Source organism: Canis aureus, chromosome 1 (genome assembly GCF_053574225.1).
Source record: "Canis aureus isolate CA01 chromosome 1, VMU_Caureus_v.1.0, whole genome shotgun sequence".
Classification (NCBI taxonomy): domain Eukaryota; kingdom Metazoa; phylum Chordata; class Mammalia; order Carnivora; family Canidae; genus Canis; species Canis aureus.
The window spans coordinates 1598313-1618459 of record NC_135611.1 but is presented as its reverse complement, the minus strand read 5'-3'; the positions used below and the strand labels follow the sequence as shown (position 1 = coordinate 1618459).

Genomic DNA, 20147 nt, shown 5'->3' with positions numbered 1-20147 from the left:
GCTTAAGAAATCATTTCTATTCTTAAAAGTTTATTTTGAAAGTTGAGATTAGACTTTGTTGAACTAGCCAAATTAAAAGTGCTGTTAGATAAATTTGTATAAAATTAAGTAATGAATAATATTTTCTATCAAGACAGTTGATTAGAAAGTGTTCTCTCTATGCTTACCCTCTGAGGCATTTCTGTAAGGACCACTTTCATGTTTTTGCAGGTACTGTAATAGGTGTTGTCATTTATACTGGAAAAGAGACTCGAAGTGTAATGAACACATCCAATCCAAAAAATAAGGTAGGCTAGATTAAGGAGCAGCTGCTTTAATGACTTGATTTTCCCTTTCAGTGAGAAAGTTCTGAAGTTCTGGAGAACTTGTTCATTTTAGCTTAATATATAACATAAAAACAGAGTTTGAAAAATGTGGGTGATTTCAGATGTGAATTCTCTGTATTTATGTAACAGGATGCTCATACTGAAGACCTTCCGGAAGTATCTCTTCTGGGTTAATCAAAGTTTGATATGTCTCTTAAATTTTCTTTGTTAGATATACAATTTGCCCATAATTTGATAGCTGGCTATGGTCTTTTCAATTTATTTATTTTATACTTTGTACTCTTTTATATGTTGATGGCTCATTTTTAAAAATAAAAGAATCTATATTAATATTTTATAGTATTTAATTGATAGTATGACATTATTAAACTCGTATCAATTTATTTCCATTTCATAAGCATGTTGAAAAACTTTTTAGTTTTAAGGACTGCTTAATTATATTACTAAATTGATCATATTTCTGTTATATTCCTGAAATTGCTGTTTATGTAGGCAGCATGTGTGTGCAAGTTATAGCGGAGCAAAAAAAGTTAGTTTGAATCCTCAGATGCTGTTATTTGGGTAATACATTTTGTACAGTCAAGTCATAGAATGTGCTGGTGTCTACTTTATGAGAAGCACTTTCTACCTGTGCATTTTACTCACCTTTATTTGAAATATAATCTGAGGTATATCTAAGTAGAAGAAAAAAAGCATTCTCATGGATTCATACCTTTGTGAGTAATTAATAGAAAAGGTCTTTTGCAGGAAATTTCTAAAAAGCGGTAAAAATGAAATAATTCTTTGAAAATATATATTGAAGGACAAGATGTATTCCATCTTTTTCAGCTAAATACTATTTTAAAAAAACAGTTAACCCTCCCAATATTAGGAAAGCATCCCTTATCCTTTGAATGTCTGTGCCCGTTTGCAGCACAGCAGAGTGGCACTGATGTGTTTCCCATCTGGAGAGTATCCTTGCCCTGTCCCAGGTCATATGAGTCATCCTAGTGAGCTCGATGAAGTATTGTGTTTGTTAGGACTCCAAATGTCTGTGTGTGACATATTTACTAAAGTGAAAGACAAATATTGTGCTACTATTATTTTAGTATAAATTCTGATTGTGATAACAGGGAAAATTATCCCTGTTGATTTATATTACAACTTTGTGCTAATTTGAGGAAATTGAATATACTGCAAGTCATTATTTTTTCATTAGAGTTAAATTTATTTAAAAATAAATTATTAAATTTTTGACAGAATTACATGCATGTTTGTGTATGTTTTCTATGAAGTACAGCGATTTCTTTTTCTTTAGTAAGCAAAATTAGAACATTCTAACGATGCATATATGAGTCCTAGGGTAGTATTCTTTCTTAATCATTTCTAATCATTTTACTTTTAGGATGAATATTGAGGGTAAATTTAATTTTAAATACTAAGATTTAAAATCTTAAAAGTTATCCTGTCATGTAACACAACTTCTGCTTCTTCTCACCTTCCTCTTAAGGGCAGCTTTCACCTCGCATTGTCTGTGTCCACACCTGACTGTTTTGCATGTACCTTTGGTTTTGGTTCCCATGCTGTTCCCTTAGGTGTTGACACAGAGCCAGTTAGGTGACCTTTCCCAGGTGTGTGCCTGTGGTAAAGAACTCTGGCCCTGAGGCTTAGCTGCTTGGTTAGAGCTGGTGTTGCCACTAACCAGCTAGCTCTGTGACCCTGAGCGAGTGGCTTCATTATGTGTCTCACCACTCAGTATGTGTTAGCCATTGCTACTGTCTTCCTATAAAATGAAGCACACGTTGTGAATGAGTGCCCGGCCCTCGTCAGCCCAGAAATAGTCTGTGTGCACATAGCTGTTCATACACTCTGTCCTGCCCCACGCTGCCCCAGCCTGGAGACCGTCGCTGTGCCCATGTCAGCAGTCTTCCCTCCATTCCTCCTCCTTCTCCCTCTTCCTCTTGCTCTCCTTTTTTTGAAAAAAAAAAAAAAAAAAAAACTTCTAAATCCCTTGGTATTAACACAATGTATCTATAACAGGAAGGGTATCTTTGATTTTTTGCACAACTGGATTCAAAACTCTGCTCTGCCACTGGTCAGCTTCACATGTAGAGCGAACACGCCCTTTCATTGGCTGGCACCTTCCTCGTGCTTAATCAACATTTAGGCATCTCCCTCTAGTTGGAAATCAGTGTAATTGTGATAGCGACAGCCCAGGGAGAATGCTGACATGTGGCGAGTTCTGTTCAGAGCACTTTGTGTACATGATGTCTGAATCAGCACGACCAACCTTGGGGGAAATGGCATCATCTGGTTTTAGAGCAGGGGACATTACAGTGCAGGAGGCTCTGCTTGTCATCATGGTGCATGCTTCGTGAAAGCACTGTAGATCATAGAACTCCAGCTTGCTAGGAAAACATTTTGTCATTAACAAAATAATCTTAGGATAAGAATAAAGTCTCTAAATTTGCATGTGTTACTAAATCTAAGTGTTAAATGCCAGGTTTATAGGTAAAAACTTCAGGAGACATTATAAGCATGTTCAGTGGACAAAAAGTAATGGGCGTAATTTATCTAGGGGAAGTACTGATATATGTTGAATGAAAAGATGATGTGATATTTGAATCCCTAAAGAGAAAAGGAAGACAGAAAATACTATTCACTGTAAGACATCATGTGAAGACTACATCTTAGTGTTCTTCCAGTAGCTTACTAAGCCAGTAAACATTTGGACTTCAGAGAAGGCTACTGGGAACAAAAAGGAAACATTCGAAAGGGAAATCAGATCGTTTAACTGAGTTTCCCTTCCTCAGGGAAGCACACTATTCCTTATACTCATTCTGAAGTGTGTGTGGGCCAGTCACTGACACAGTGGTCAGGTGAAGTTCTGTGGTGGCATTCCTGACAGCAGAGGAATTGGGGCTGGGGAAATACATATTTATAAAGGAGTTTTGTCTCTCAGTCATGCTGTCATGCAAACTGCCCTAAAACCACAGGAACATACTACAGCAAAGACTGCTTTTCTCCTTTGAGCATGTGTCTAACATGTTGGCAGGTGCTCTGCTCCTCATTGTCCCTCAGGGAACCCTCCTGGACACATGCTTCCATGACCACTGGGTAGAAAGACACTGACATGACGGATTGCATACTGACTTGCAGCTTCTGCCAGTGAGTGGCACAGGTCACATTGCCTTGGTCAGAGCAAGCAGTGGCCTTGCGGAAGGTGAAGGAGTCAGGACAGTTATATCCCTTCCCCAAGTGCAAAAGGTGGGAAAAGCGGGAACATGTAATGACTTAGTACCACTGGCTACCCCAGCATAGTTATAGATGAGAGTGTCCAGGCCTTTTCTGTACACTAAGAACCAAAACAAAATAGGAACTTCCTAAAACCCCGTGGAATGCTGGCGGTAAAGGCCTCTAAGGCAGAGGAAGAGGAGCCAGGAAGGTTGAAGGAGGAAAGCCCTTCTGAAGATGCATGGTGGTGCACACACAGCATGCCGAGATCATTGGGGAGAAAAATGAAAAGAGACTAGTGATTTAGCAACAGGAGGATCCTGGTGAAATGAGAATCATTGTCTTTAATTTCTTCAGGCGGAATCGGATGCAAAAGCAAATATGGGGACCCTGTGCGGAAGATCCAGGGTGTTGCGAAGGACAGTGGTGGGGAGGGAACCCAAAGCACTGAGGGAGCAATAGGGGGATGCAGGCAAAGGATTTTATTGATTTTGTTTCTGGTGAGAGAATGATAAAACTATTAATGCCTTCCATAAAAGGAGAGAGAGAGAGAGAATCTTAGTTTATAAAGGGGAAAATATAGTCTACAGAAGAGTAAGTTTGATGTGCATCCCGCAGTAACTTAAATGTGGGAGCCTGAGGTCACTGGAGAAAATATTGTATGTTGTTAAATGGCAAAGAGCTGCCATGTGCAGTAGTAGGGTGTGGTTGTTGGGCTTTGGAGAAGTGGGGGCAGTGCTTGGTCCTTGGCTCTGTAGCATGTTGTTTCCTGCCTCCCCCATAGTGTGTGCAAGGGGGACCTGTTCCTTTGTGAAACTGCGATGAGCTGTTGGGACGGAAAGCACTGCAGTCAGAGTTGTGTGGATGAAGAGGGAGAAGCTAATGATAACACTCCTTCAGGTAGGGAGATGGATGCAGAACATGGCTGGAGTCAGCGAGGATTCCTGAAAGCACAGGGGAGCATTGCGGCCTAACCATTTAGCTCATTGGTTCTTGAGCAGTTGTAAGGACCCAACTGCTGCTGGGAATCTTAAATCTGTGATGGATCCAGTAATGAGCAAGTGGCTTTCTCCGGTGGATGTTCAGGAGCCCCAGAGCAGAGGCAGAGACATGAACAGAGAAATGTCTGGTCCGAAGTGACGGGTGGTGGGGCGAGCAGGTCGGGGGCTCTTCCCTCAGTAGCTGCCACACCTGCCTGCAGATGCATACAGGCAGCCAGGGTCCTGCGGGTTGCGATACTAGACATGACGGCCTGCTCCTGGGGCCCCTGTCCCCCGTGCCCTTTGCCTCACGCAGGTGTGGAGTGTTGGGTGAGGGCTATTGCACCAAATCCTGTCTCCCCCTGGGAAAAGCACCAGTTGCCCCCATTGAGTTGCGGGACTTGAATGTGACTCCTCATGGAGGCGGGGGTGCTTATGTACCAGCATACCCTCCCAGAGCTGAGGGAAGGACATCTGTTGTGTGTGTAACCAGTTTTACTAGTTGCTTCATAAAATCTATTTTTAAACTTGTCATTCTGCCTATCTCATTTCCCAAGCCTTAATTTGGGCATTTCTCCTTTTGTCTTCATTTTGTCTATTTCGTTCTTCTCTAGCTGCTTATTAGAAAGAAAACATCAAACAGAAAAGTAAGGAGAAAAATATGATCACTTGTCTCATATTCTCCTGTGGCCATACATCCCTCCAACTCTATCCTATCCATGCATTTTTAAAAACAGAGATTAGGGCACTTTGTCTAGCTGCTGCATTAGCTGGCTACCTTACTTTGCAACACCTCTCTGTCCACACAGCCTTGTCTCATGACCCAACTGAGTGGCCTCAGCGTCACCTCTGCTTGTACAGAGGCCACCCCCAGGTGTGTCTCCTAGGCCTGAATCAGAAACTGCAGGTGCGGCCACCTCTGAGACGGAGAGCCACCGCCTCCTTAGTGGCCACAACAATATGAAATGTAAAGAGAATTCATAGGCAAATAAAGCTGCAACCACATTTCACTCAGTCATATATCCCACCTGATGCACCCTTTCAGAGTTGTCCTTGTAATTGGTTTTCAAAATCTAAGGTGATAATTTTATAGACTCAGAATATACAGCCTTAAGCTTATTACAAGAGTTTATTAGAATACCTTTTATTTATTTTTTAAAATATTTTATTTATTCATGAGAGACAGACACAGAGAGGCAGAGACACAGGCAGAGGGAGAAGCAGGCGGGGAGCCTGATGTGGGACTTGATCCCAGGACCCTGGGATCACTCCCTGAGCCAAAGGCAGATGCTCAACCACTGAGCCACCCAGGCTCCCTATCAGAATTTTTTTAAATGTAGAATGTTTCATCCAGTCGTGGGGATTAATACCACAATCTACAACGTTGTTAGATGGAGGACTTGAGTTCTAAGATACAGACCAGTTCTTGTGGCTTCTTTTCAGGACAAGAACGTGTGCCTCTGGTGCGCCAACAGGCGCGAGGAGGGACATGGGGTCTACTTAGTCTGAAATTGTTATCTTAAACCTGAGCAAATCAAAAGTTTTTATTACTAAGCAGTTACTTTTATAATAATATTTGGTGAAAGTCTAAATTATAAGGAATACAACTTGAGTAATGGACTGTTTTATAAAACCTAGCTTGAGATATATTTAATAAGATGATACTTGATTACATTTAAGAGGGAAAAATTCTTACAGGAGGTTAAGAAAAATCAATTGTGACAGGCTGCCATTTTCATGCCATTCATAATAATAAGTTGCTCAGAGCAAGAGCATCAAGGATGAAATGGTAATACAAATTGCTTCAAGTAGTTATTGTAATCCCTTGGGCATATTGATTTGTGTTTCTAATAAAAAGATGCTTTCAAACGTCTCACTGACAGACAGGTGATATGTGCCATTATGTGAATTAGAGCTACTTCTTGTTCTCTGAATTGTTGTAAAGGCGTTTTCAGATAACAGAACAAAATAGAATCAGCTATGCTGTACTTTGTGGGTTGAAATATCAAGGCTGTGTTGGAAAATAGCTTACTTCTTTTTAAAAGGACAATTTATTAATATTTTAAAAGTTGTATTGACTTATATACTAAGATTGTTACCATAGAATAACTTCTCTTTTTTTCTTGTGGTTGCATGCAATCATGGCACCCCTTAATTTTTTTAATAGTTGCCTTCTTGAGTAATAAAATCTTTGGGTTTAAATATGTGTTTAGAAATGTGATGATGTGCTTTGCGAAAGAGCTGCATGTTGTAGAATACAGCAACGTGGTGGATCTCTGTGGATAAAAAGACTTTGGGAATGCTTTTTTTAGATAACTGTTATTAATATTAACAAATCATAGTGTTTGAAAGCCTCATCAGGAAAAGATTAACTAGAGAAACAAGCCTACAATAAAGTAGTTCAGCGGCATGCCGACAGGACCCAGTGTGGCTCTCAGGGTTATGGCAGCACCCACCCCGCCTTTGCTGCATTTGTGACTGCACACTTTAATATTACAGCTGCTCACAATTAAAAATTGTGTTTCTTCATCAGCAGTGTGAATGTAAATAAACTTATAATTTCAGGAAAGCAATAAAGAGGCAAAATACTAAATAGTTAGAAAGCAATCCTAATGATAACACCTGGGACATAATGCTCTATCAGAGTATGCAGCAAATATCTATACTGGGAAACCTGGATTTAGTCCCTAAGTTCATTTTAAATATGAATTTGATTATAAAGCAGGTGTTCTAAATGGGAACACGAGCATATTTATTATTTAAAATAAATACTTTGTATCAGTAAAAAAAACTTAGTGTTACATAAAACTCTGAATGAGGAAAGCTTACTAATCATTTATTGCATATTCATTGAGAACTACTTGATAATATTTTATCATTTCTGAGCAGTATAGTTAAATTCTTTATAATCAAGATCATAACAAAGAAGTATAGGGACCTCTGGGTGCCTTAGTTGGTTAAGTGTCTGACTCTTGCTTTCGGCTCAGGTCATGATCTCGGGGTGTGGAATTGAGCCCCCAAGTTGAGTTCTGGGCTCAGAGATGAGTCTGCTCGAGATTCTCTCTCACTCTAAATAAGTAAATAAATCTTTAAAAAATGAAAGAAGTATAATTTATTGAAGAAGCAAATAAATATTTTCACAATTGTCTTTATTTTTTGAAATCCTTGTTTCCTTACTCTGAGGCTTTAAAAATTGTTAGAAATTTATGGAAGTTGTGATGCCTTGTTGATCAGGATGTTTCCATCTTACTTTGTATGAGCTCACAAACCTGAGTGCTTACCATCACCACATTATCCTGAAGCCTTTTTGACCAGGATCTGAAATATCTAGTGGGACCAAGAGTAAGGAGTAAGGTCAGTTTTAAACCTTTTATCAGAACTGGAGGAAGGTGGTGTGTGGATAACAATGTTATGAGTAGAGACAGGAAGGGGGAATAGTGAGGTTTTCTGTTGTTCCAAGATTGCCAGACTTGGTGTTATCTTCCCAGGGAGGCTGTGGGTGTTGAGTGGTATAGGCCTACCGTGGGACTCTTCATGCTGAGGCCTCGCGTGGCTGTCACGGATCAGGAAGAGGTCACGAGTGTGGTGTGGGTTCAGAAGCAGACTTCCAGTAGGGGGGAGATTCTGAGCCAGCCCAGGTAGAGGGGAGGGTCACCTGGTTCCTTACTGTGCCTGGGAAGGCCTACAGTGCAGGGCTGTCAGCCCCCCGGTGGCTCTTCCTTCTTAGAGAAGCTGGTCAGGAGGAGAACATGGCCTAGCCTCACTTGGCAGGCCATGTGGGGTGCTTGTCTAAGGGCATCTGCCTGGGTGGGGTGGGAGGCCCACTGGCTCCTTGTGCTAGGCACCTCCAGTTTACTACCAGGGCCCCTGCACCCTACCCCCGAGGCCAGCTCCGTGCGACGATTGCTCTGTGCTGGCCACTGTTGCAGCATCAGCCCACTGGCATAGCACCCACCACATGTACTGAATGATGAGGTAGTTTTCTTAAGGAGCTGTTCATTTTTTTTCCCTTCCATAGTTGATTTTTTCCAAGTGATAATTTTTTTAAAATATTCCTCAGCAATAAATATTAAAACATCTGGTTTCAACTTAATTGTCTTCTCATACATCTGAAAATATATTCTGAATGCTACTGTTTTTTAAAAATTTGATTTGTCAACGTACCAAAGTTTCTTTTTTAAAACTGCATTAACTAAAACATGTGTATGATAAATTTAACATGAAATTAAATGGCTCTGTTTTCTCCTATGTAATTAGCAGTGTCAGCTAATAATTACCTTTTGTAAAACTTTAAAATATATCGTGTGTGTGTGCATGTGCATGTGCAGGCGCGAGCTTTCCCACTGTGCTGAACTGTTGAGTGCCTGGGATTTCTTTCTGAGGGACAATCATCCACACGAAGCATCTCTGAAAGGCTTGTTTTTAAATTGCATAATGCCATCAAAATCAAAACGTTTTGGAGGGAGGCCTTGAGTCAGAATGATGTTTTTGAACAGTGTTGTTTGAACACTGTTAGGCTTAGAAACTTCTGTGGGATAAATTACACATCAGAAGTTCCTTTTCTTTACCTTCAGTATAAATTGAAATCAGCATGCCGGTGTATTTCATAGTATATTCAAGAGGTAATAGAAAGTTTCAAGTGAACCCAAAATATAGTGGTAAAGGTTAATTAGTCCCTTCCTCCAGTGAACAGAGCCTTCCAGTAGCAAAACTTGAGTAAATATTAGTTGAAGTACTTGCTGTTTGATGTTTTGAAGTCTTGATGGGAGGTGACGTCACAGGAAGAGCTCTGCCCCAGGCAGATGGGAGGGCCTCAGAATGAGGGAACCAAGGATGCCAGAGGGTGCACAGGGTGTGTCACCCGTTGTCAACAGCTCATCTTAGTGATTGTGTGAGCTGGATCCTGACACAGGTTTAGTTACTGAGGGTGGGTTAGTTAGTACAGTGGGCTGGCTGAGTGAGCTGTTTGCTTGGTTGATGAGAATTTGTGCTGAATGAGGCCAAGATGGAGAGGACCTTTCAGGAGAGCAGTGTCCCCTGAGTTATCTCATTCCTGGCAAAGGAAAGCAGGCTGGTAAATGACGGACGGTGACAGCAAGGTGCTCACGGTGCTATCAAGGGGCTTTGTGTCACCTGGGGCACCTGTGCTCATTGGTTCCTTTGCTCCATTAAAACTTCTAAAATATTTAGGCACATCTGCGTAGCTCAGTGGTTGAGCATCTGCCTTAGGCTCAGGGCATGATCCTGGGGTCCTGGGATCAAGTCCTGCAACTTCTAAAATTTTTAAACAAATGAGATATTATTACAGACAGAACTATAAGTAACAGTACTTTTTGATTATGAAACATTTTTTGAAGCACATCTAGTTCACAAAAAATTTTTATTTTCAAAACAGAGAAGAAGAATTATTTACAGTAAAGTTTATAAAAGTTTTCACCCTGATACTTGAGGGATTTAAAATGATGTATTTTATACACATACACAACAGTATGGGTAGAACTTTGAAAATACAATTATTGCCTAAGCTGCCAATCACTGTTTCCATTGAGGCTCCTCTGGCAGGAGATGGGGTCGTAAAAACTGAGGTGAATTTAATTAATTAATTTAATATGTGTGCATGCTGTGCAAGTGACTGGCAACATCTGTATGCTGGTGGCTGGAGTGCTCTCGTGGTCATCTTCCCTTGTACCGTGCCTGCCTGCCTCCCCATGGGTGGGCTTCCCCTCCTTCCCCATGGGGCCCAGCACACGTGGATATCAGCACCCACACATGTCTCAGGCGGCTCCTCCACCCATCAGGGTTTCCCACAGTGCTGGGATGGCAACCCGTCCAGGTGCCACTGCCATCCCCCTCTCCCACACAGCTCACACAGCTGCTTCCCCATTTGTTCTCAGCTTTGCGCCCAGCAACACACATGCTTGCAAAGTACAGGTTGGTACGAGGTTAGTTTCCAGCCCAAAGTGGTTCCAGGGGTCCCCATTGCTCTCAGAGCAAACACCGGCCCCTCTGCTGTAGCCGGGAGGCCCTGACCTCTTGCAGGAGCTCCTTGTGGGCTGTGCCCGCCCTGCTTGGTGTTTTTGCCCAGAGGCTCACCTCTGCTTCTGTGCTTAAATAAGTAAACCTGGGGTAACTATTTATGTGTCTGTGGTTTCCACACATCATTAACTCCCTGGAGGCAGGAGTTGTGCCTTTTTCTCTTCCTGCAGTCTAAGCTCCTCAGACATAATAGATGTTGGATAGTTTAAATTAGGAGCAAAGAAGGATATAAAGATGATTCGCCTGAAAGTTATGTAGAGTCTTTGTGGGAGACGTGGGCCTACCTGTAATAAACACTGGAGATGCTGTCCTAGGTGATAAAAGTGCTCTGACAGTAGGTGGATTTGGGGGGGGGGGGGCAGCTACAAGATGGAGGGCACACATTTATTGATCACTCCAGATTCTATACTTGGTGCTGTCCATATCGTCTTATGTGTGACTGGTGGTTTTCTGTTTGTTAGCGCAGTTATTATCTGTTACTGTCCTTGGTTTTTTGTTTTTTGTTTTTCTAAGAATTTATTTATTTATTCATGAGAGACACAGAGAGAGAGGCAGAGACAAAGGCAGAGGGAGAAGCAGGCTCCCTGTAGGGAGCCTGATATGGGACTCGATCCCAGGACACCAGGATCATGCCCTGGGCCAAAGGCAGACACTCCACTGCTGAGCCACCCAGGCATCCCTACTGCCCTTGATTGATGTTTATATTCTCCCTTTGTCCTGTGGGAGTGCATTCAGCCCAGTGTCTGTGTCCCATTATCATAAAGCCATCATTTAGAAATATTGTAAGTGGGATTGAAAAACTAGACAGTCACATGCAGAAGAATGAAACTGGACCATCTTCTTACACCAGACACATAAATTCAAAATGGATGAAAGGCCTAAATGATACAGGAATCTTACCAAATCCTAGAGGAGACCACAGGCAGCAACCAGTTTGACCTCGGCCGTAGCAACTTTTTGCTAGACACGTCTCCCAAGGTGAGGGAAACAAAAGCAAAAGTAAACTATTGGAACCTCATCAGGGTAAAAAGCTTTTGCACGGCAAAGGAAATAACAAAACTAAAAGGCAACTGACAGAATGGGAGAAGATATTTACAAATGTCCTGTCAGACAAAGAGCTAGTATCCAAAATCTATAAAGAACTTAATCAAACTCAACACCCAAAAATCAAAAATATAGTCAAGAAATAGGCAGAAGACATGAACAGACATTTCTCCAAAGAAGACCTACACATGGCCAACAAGCACATGAGAAAATGCTCTGCATCACTTGCCATCAGGGAAATACAAAACAAAACTACAGTGAGATACGACCTCATACCTGTGAGAATGGTGAAAATTAACAAGACAGGAAACAACAGATGTTGGAGAGGATGTGGAGAAAGGGGAATCCTCTTGCACTGTTGGTGGGAATGTGAACTGGTGCAGCCACTCAGGAAAACAGTGTGGAAGTTCATCAAAAAGTAAAAAATAGAGCTACCCTAAGACCAGCAATTGCACCTTTAGGTATTTACCCCAAAGAGGGACACCTGCACCCCAGTGTTCACAGCAGCCATGTCCACAAGAGGCAGACTGTGGAAAGAGTCCAGATGTCCTTCGACAGGTAAATGGATAGAGAAGATGTGGTCTGTATATACAATGGAATATTACTCAGGTATCAAAAAGAATGAAATCTTACCATTTGCAGTGATGTGGATGGAGCTAGAGGGTCTTATGCTGAGTGAAATAAATCTACCAGGGAAAGACAAATACATGATTTTACTGATATGTGGAATATAAGAAATAAAACACAGGGACATAGAGGAAAGGAAAGAGGAAAATAAGATGAAAATCAGAGAAGGATACAGACCATAAGAGACTCTGAACTCTAGGAAATAAACAGGTCACTGGAGGGGTGGGGGATGGGGTCATGGGGTGATGGGCATGAAGGAGACACAGGATGTGATGAGCACTGAGTGTGATATAAGACTGAGGAATCACTGATCCCTACCTGTGAAACCAGTGATACACTATATGTTAACCAAATTGAACTTCAGTCAAATAAACAAACCGTTTGTTCTTTCTACCACAAAAAGATGTTCCAGATTCATCTTATACTTTCTTTGCCCCTGTCCTGGGATCAGCCCTGGGTTGCTCCCAGCAGAGAGTGGTATTTGGAAGTCAGGATCTGGGGCCTGCCTGTGCTTATTGCTGTTGAGATGGCTGTATCCAGACGCCGGCATCAGAGTGAGGAGACTGGTGCTAGTATGACAGGAAGACAGACACATGCACATACTGTCAGGCCTATTTTGTATTGTATATACTAAACACTGAGTTCAGATACACTTGCTCTAAGTTTCTTTTAGAGCCTGAGAAATATGGCTACTGTTGCCCTTGACATGTTTACTTATTTCATCAATCCCTGCCCTTGCCAGCTGCACCCCTTACCTCCTGTCCAGCTCCAGTGTCTGGGTCAGACCATCCTTGCCTGTCTCCTTCTTCGGGAGGCTCGCCACTAACCCTACTTCTGGGCCGGTGTCACTCTGCTCGGGCACAGACATATGCATTGTGTTTAGAAAGGACAGGGACACATTCACATAATTAGTCTCCAGCTGTTTTATTTTTGTTTCATTTCTTGAGGGCTGAAACCATTGTTTATTCATTTTTTAGACCTCAGCCAAAGCTTATAGTATGTTAAGACAGACCTGTGAGGTGTGCAGTAAGTGCTGATTGTACAGATGAGTTGGTTGTTGAGAGCGCCAATGAAAGACATATTAAATACTTAAAGCTTCACCCTGAAAGAACCTTTAGGTGAGGATAGAATAGTATTTGTCTTTAATTGATTAAAGAGGAAGTAAGATCAGAATTACTCAGAGTCTCTTTGAGTGTTTAACATTTCTCTGGTGAGCAGATTTTTTATTGTTTGCATGTCCATAGTTGCAGACTGCTGTGCCCAGACTGCTGTGTAACAGGCGTTCATGGATGGGAACCTCCATCTCTCTGTAGAAAGCCCTGGGCAGACACAGGTGCCGGGGCCTGATGCTTCATGTGGACTCCAGCTCCCCTCCCTCCACATCTGCCAAATAGCTATCTGTGGGACCCTGGCCAAAGAGACGAGTAAAACCGTGTCCCTTCCCTTTCTCCGTCTGCTACTTTCTCCACAAGTGGAACTGACCTAATGTAAATTGCCTTTTGCATATGGTACTGTTTAGGATTCAAAATAAACACTGTCCTGAAAGAGATTATGATCAAAAGAGGGAATTCGGCATGGATACATTTCTCTTCTGTCTCTTTCCTTACATTTTACACATAGTACACTCTCAGTAAATAGTGACTTATTTTAGGTCTGAGTTGCTGTGCTGACATTAAGGTTAGGCTCTTTTTGTTTGTTTGGTATTCCAAATTAAGTGACTTTAAAGTTAATAAACAGACTCAGGCCTAGCACTGAAGTTTATGTCTTCAAGCCACAGAGCAGGATTCCTATTGATTCTGCTGTTGGTACTGATGGCTAACTAAGCATCGAGTACCTCTCTTCCTTGCAGCAACGCTGATGGCTGATGCTGCGCTCTGTAGAACTGTGTGGTTGCAGAGCTGCATTGTGGACCCTCTCCAGCCACCATACACAGACATACACACGAGAAGCAGAGAAAGAGACAAATGTCACATTACTACATGTGTTGCGTTAACCTGTGGAAATGGGCTTGTGTAGGTTACAATTTAGAGAAGGATTTTATTTTGTTTTGGTTGGAAGTTTAGTCATTCAGGAAACAATCTTAAGTTAAAGTCAATAATTTGTTTTTTATTACAATTACAAAAATTGTTTCTTAGCCTTAAGACACAGACATGGTTGGAAACACAACATAGAAAACAGAATTTTCATAATGGACCAATTTAATATGTTTTTAATTCCAAACAATATAAAGAAAAATGATTACTTCCAAGTTTTAATTTTGGGCTAAGATGATGCATTTGTTCTGTACTTTAGATAAATGCAGATGACATTGCAGCAGCTTGATTTCAGGGGTATGTGTGCACTTTGCCTTCTCAGCAGTCAATTCAGGTTACTATGGAATGTACTCTAGATTCTAGAAGAGAATCAGATTGAGAAGTTTCCTCACATTCTTTAGTCATCAGTTCTTTGAGATCTGTTCTCAAGCCATGAGAGTTGTAACCCTTCTTTTTTTTTAAAAAAAAAAAAAGATTTTATTTATTTATTCGTGAGAGACACAGAGAGAGAGAGGCAGATACACATGCAGGGAGCCCGACGTGGGACTCGATCCCAGGTCTCCAGGATCACACCCTGGGCTGAAGGCGGCGCTAAACCGCTGAGCCACCTGGGCTGCCCGACTTGTAACACTTCTAAAGATATTTGTGGTTGCTAATTAACTGACGCCAGTAAATAAATACATGGGTTTTGGACATTTTAAAGGATCCATGTGATTGTACAATTTCATTTAGCACATGTGAGTCATTTTAAGGATGTGTAATATTCTAGGTTGTAGCTGTGTGTTCATTTTTTGTTTTAATGCTGAATCAGTACATTGAAAGGAAAAGAAGGGTTCTGGGGAGCTGGGTTTGTTTTTCAAAGTAAGATTCACATTGCTCACGAGAGACTTTACGAATGTGCGAGTTTTATGAATAAATGAGTAATTTAGTCATTTTCCCCTTACAATCAATGTAAACAGTTCAAGAAGTATAAAAATGTTCAGTGTGTTACTTTGTTAATGCTGCAGTGCTAGCTTTTCGAAGTAAAATGGAAGGCTTTCAGGCATCCTTTTGTCTCCCCAGAATGGTGGGAACCTCTTCTTACTGGTCCATTCTACCTCTGTTTTGTTGTCCCATCTGAGTTTCAGTTAGTTCGGTTGCTGGATGCAGGTCGAGCTGTTTGCTGCTGTTATTAATTTTGTGAAGTTGTTTCTGTTTATAATTTTTTTCTTTTTTAACGGCGGGGGCTGTGGGAGACGGAGAGAGAGAGAATCCAAGCAGACTCCACGCTCAGCACAGAGTCAGATGTGGGGCTCCATCTCCCAATCCTGAGACCATGACCTGAGCTGAAATCAAGAGTCAGGCACTTCACTTACTGAGCTACCCAGGAGCCCATTTATAATCTTTTGATATCAATTCACCAATTATGTTTCATACTAAGAAATCAAGTATAAATTCTCCAAGTTCTATTTAGTGCTCCCGGAACCACCTGGGACACTGCTGACTTGCTCCATCATCCATCCATGAACACTTGTTTTGTCAGCTCAGGAAAAGCACAGGGGCATAGACATCTGTTCCTTTAGGGACTCCTCATCCTCTCCCTGGGAGACACGTTAACAGACCATTTTAAAACAGACTTGACCTTTACAGTCCTACTAGTCCTTGTGTGTTTGGGGAACATTGGAGACTGACCTAACAAACCGGAGATTGTGAGGGAGGTATAGCCTGGAGGGGGTTAGATTCCGGGAGTGGTAGGGCGCTACAGGCTCCTCCCTGTCAGAGGCGAGCAGAGATCCTGGGTGCGTAGGTCCCGGAGCAGGACTGATTGTGTGCTATTGGTGTGTGAGGTTAAGGGAGAGAGGGGCAGAATCGTCCTTGAGAAAGCAGTTGAGGGCTTCGTGCCGCTGTGGAGGGCTTGACCCACATCCTAGAGCCAGGAGAAAACAAGCTAAGGGTGGGGGGCTGTGTGTGGTACATTGTTCTGACCACTGTGTGAAAGATGGACAGCAGGTGAGTAGGGTGAGTCCCATTTCAGGCAGTTCAGTGTCATAGTCTCTACAGCACAAGATTGAGGTCATGATACTGTGTAGTTTATATACAACACATTGCCTGACACCTCATAAATGCTCAAAAAATGCAGTCAGAGGTATGAGAGAATTGGAAATTTTAAAATATTAATATAAAAAATATGTACCTTGGTGCTTAGCTTTTAAGTTTTTAAATAAATTAAAAAAAAAAAACAAATTTGATGATCTTAAAGACTGAGACTTGATCTGAAAGAGCTGTGTACTCCTGAGATTCAAGAAGCCAAGTCTTAAAGAAACCAAGGTGGAGTTTATGTATGAGCAGTAGAAAATAAAGACAGCAAGCCATACTGCCCCATCGTAGACATCCCATCATCCCTGCCCTGGCAAATAAAGGAGAGAATAATGGGAGAAGCAAGAAGGAGAGCAGTGCGTGTGGAATTCTTGCCTCTTAGAGCACAACCCCCAGCAGCACAGCTGTGGAAGCAGAAGATACCAAGGCCTCGGGTCCTCCACAGGGGCAGGCTTCAGGGTCATGTAGGACAAAGCCAGAAGGGCCCCTGCCACCGGGAGGGGGCAGACTGGAGAGAAGAGCAAGAAGAGGACTTCTGTGGTGCTGACCGCCCACCCTGGGAGTTGAGCATCCAGAGCTGCTATGATGCCAGGGGCAGAGGGGGTTGCTCCCCATCCTCAGATGCCACTAGGACCCCTCTCTCCATCTTGGAACTTAGATGTATGAGTGGAGAAACAGTGGCAAAGGCCAGAATACAATTTAAATCTGAAATTCTAATCACTAATTTAGGATGTGACCAGATTATATTAGATAGAATATTTCGGGATTTATTTTAGGAAAATAAAATATATGCTTTGCACATCTCAGCCTATGTTCTATAAAAATGATATCTACTACTCTAAAACTTCCCAGATGTTGGCAATTGAAGGAGCTTTTGATACTTGTAGGTATAGAATTCTAGATGCGAGTTAGATATGATTCCTGAGTCCTCTGGCCTTGAGAAAAGCCCCAGGGATTTGCAGTAGAGGAGGCTGGGAAGGCAAGCCATTACCAGGTACTTGGAGAGCTTGAGGCCTTGTTGAAGCTGAAGACTCCGTTTCTAGAAGGATTATCTTAAATTGTTGTGTGACTTTCTAGCAGAGATCCTCTGGAAGCAAAGATCTGATCTTGGGTTTTGCGGGTTTGTCAGGGTTTTACGGGCTGTGAATGAGAGAAAGCTCATGTGCAGTAACAAATAGACCCTGACCTATACAGTGGCTCGGAAAACACCACTCACCTCCTTCCTGCCTGCCAAGTGCTCTTCTTGGGGTGACTGGGGATTTGGTTTTCTCCTAGCTTGTGGCTCCAGTAGCCCTAGGGCCTTGTCACTGCCACTGCATCTCACCACAGGGGGAGGAGCACGGTGGGCCCCATCCAGTGACCTGGAAGTCAGCACTCCGGGTCCTACAGCAGGAAGGAGCTGAGCCAACAAAGTCCATGACTGTCACCTGAAATCTAAGAGAGAAGCTGGGATCTGTTGAACCGGAGCCATAAACTGGAAGGAAAAACTAAGTCATTTTGACAACAGATTCTGGAGGGTGAGTGGGGAGTGTTACGGCTGGGACCTGGGCAGTGAGGAGTGTCCCCTCTAACAGTCTTGTCTGTAGACAGTGAGGACCCTGTGTGGCCTTGTCCCACCTGGGGAGGGTATCTTGCCCACTCAGCCCCCCACTTGTGAAGGTGACAGATCCATTAAAAACCTGGGAGTTATTCACAAAATTATAGAACACTCCTTCTGCCCCACACCTCAGCCCCACACTGGTCGGTCTCCGGTGCCGCCATAGCAGATTTTAGATGGAAGAGCTGCAGGGCCCAGACTCCCTGAGGAGCTGCAGTCAAGAGGCCAAGTCAGCAGGGGAGATGGGGAGGGGGCACCAGAGGTCCCACAGCTCTGGCCCAGGTTGCAGGAAACTGGTTGCAGAGGTCTCCCTAAAAGCTAAAAAGCTTTACATCAGTTCGTGTTACCTGGCGCATCATGTCTGGCTTTAAACAAATGTCGTAAGACATTCTGACAGACAGGGAAAACAGTCTGAAGAAACAAAGCCAGCAACAGACCCAGACTCATGTAGGGCAGGTCGTGAGGAACCCTGGTCCACACGTGAAGGGCTGTGGTACAAAGGACAGACGTTGCTCAGGAGCAGATGTGGACGTTGCGGTATGGAACTGCATATTGTCTAGAAAGGATCAAAAGGAGGTGGAAGAAGTCAATCACTGTGACAGATGAAGATGTGAGAAGCTTCTCACTGGGCTGCACAGTGCAATCTGGACAGGTCAAAAGAAACCTCACAAGTGAGAAGCAAAAAGAGAAAAGAATGAAAAAGGGAACAGGGGCCTGGAACAGAGCCTCCAAGAATCGAGAGATGGTCTCAGAAGGTGTAATGCACCTGTAGCAGCGACAGCAGCCAGACGTTCAGACGAGTGGCTGGAGTGTGGATGGCCATGTGTTTCCTAAAATGAATGACAGACATCAAACCACAGATCTGGAAGCTCAGAGAACAAGCTGGAAAAAGCCAAAAGCATCTTAACCCACTTGTTTCACATGAGGCTCCAGCAACCCAAGGGCAGAGAGAGAATCTTGGCAGAAGCCAGAGGAAATACGAGCAGAGGCCTGGAGAAGGCATGGGTCACCACCTGCCAGGGCAGGTGGTGTGCAGGTGGCCGCTCCTCATTCATGCCCAGGGAGGCCAGGGTGAACGGCAAGCTCCGCGAATGTTCCGACCAGACTGAGGAGAGAAGCAGCAGAGCTGGAGGGTTTACTGGAGTCTTCCAGAGCCTCAGAGGGAGGAGGAGCCTCTAGATGTAACATGAGCATGAAAGCCCCCTTGTCTCTACTTTCTTCCAAGTCCCATACCCAGAAGACCATCTCCACAGGCAGAGAGGACTATGTGCACACACCCTGGTGTGTGTGTGTGCGCACGTGTGCATGCATGTGCACTGAGTGCCACCAGGGCTTTGCCCTGGCGGGCCACCATGTGCAGACACACGGTGCAGGAGCGCTCAACCGTGGTCACCTGCTCTGGCGCAGTCCCTGTGCACCCTGCTGGGTTTGAGCAGCGCGTGGGGCCATCTCAGCTGGACTCCCACAGAAGTGTTGGTGCCATCCTAGGTCGCTGTGCATGTTACATCATGAGCTCCTCACTTAGGTTCTGCAGTTCAGAAACACTCCACAGTTCTTTGCCTTTAAGGCATTAAATCCAGTTCCATACCCATTTACCTTTCCTCTGAGATGGTCTTCTTCCATGTGTCTTGTTGCCAGCTAGGGAGCAACGTAAGCTTCAACATTGGAGGTTTTCCTTGGGTTTTGTTTGATAGCAGGAATGACACTGTTTTGATTTTGTTTTAATTTTTGTTAACATGCATGCACAAAAGTGCAGGAATTTAAAGTCTGCAAGCCGGTGAGTCCTCACAAAGTGAGCACTCAGGTCTAGTCCATTACTTGGGCAAGAAATAGAACTTTACTCATACTCCAGAAGCTTCTCTCCCCTGCCCTTTCCTCCCCCAAAATAAACACTGTCCTCCTATCTAGTCGACATTATTTTTTTTTCAGATTTTGAAGTTTACAGATAATGCAGTTATGGGAAATGTGTTTTTTGCATCTGGCTCCTCTGGCACCTGTGCATGTGTGAGGTTGGTTGCAGCACTCTGCCCTCTGCCTTGCCCACGAGTGCAGTGGCTGGGTCATAGGGTAGCTCTATTTTTAACTTCCTGGGGAACCTCCACACTGTTTACCAGAGTGGCTGCACCAGTTTGCATTCCCACCAACAGTGTGGGAAGGGTTCCCCCCTTCTCCACATCCTTGCCAATATCTGTCATTTCCTGACTCGTTAATTTTA

The 20147-nt window shown here is 43.2% G+C and overlaps 1 protein-coding gene across 9 annotated transcripts in view; it reads left to right on the top strand.

Moving 5' to 3' along the window:
- ATP9B (ATPase phospholipid transporting 9B) overlaps positions 1 to 20147 on the top strand; it is a 236962-nt gene that overhangs the window by 128841 nt on the left and 87974 nt on the right. For 8 of the 9 annotated variants that reach the window (XM_077873965.1, XM_077873876.1, XM_077873800.1 and 5 more), the window contains one exon: positions 211 to 287. The exons of the other annotated variant lie outside the window; for it this stretch is intronic. In XM_077873965.1, the coding sequence (XP_077730091.1) occupies positions 211 to 287 (77 nt within the window). The remainder of the gene's footprint in view (positions 1 to 210; positions 288 to 20147) is intronic. 9 annotated transcript variants of the gene reach the window in all.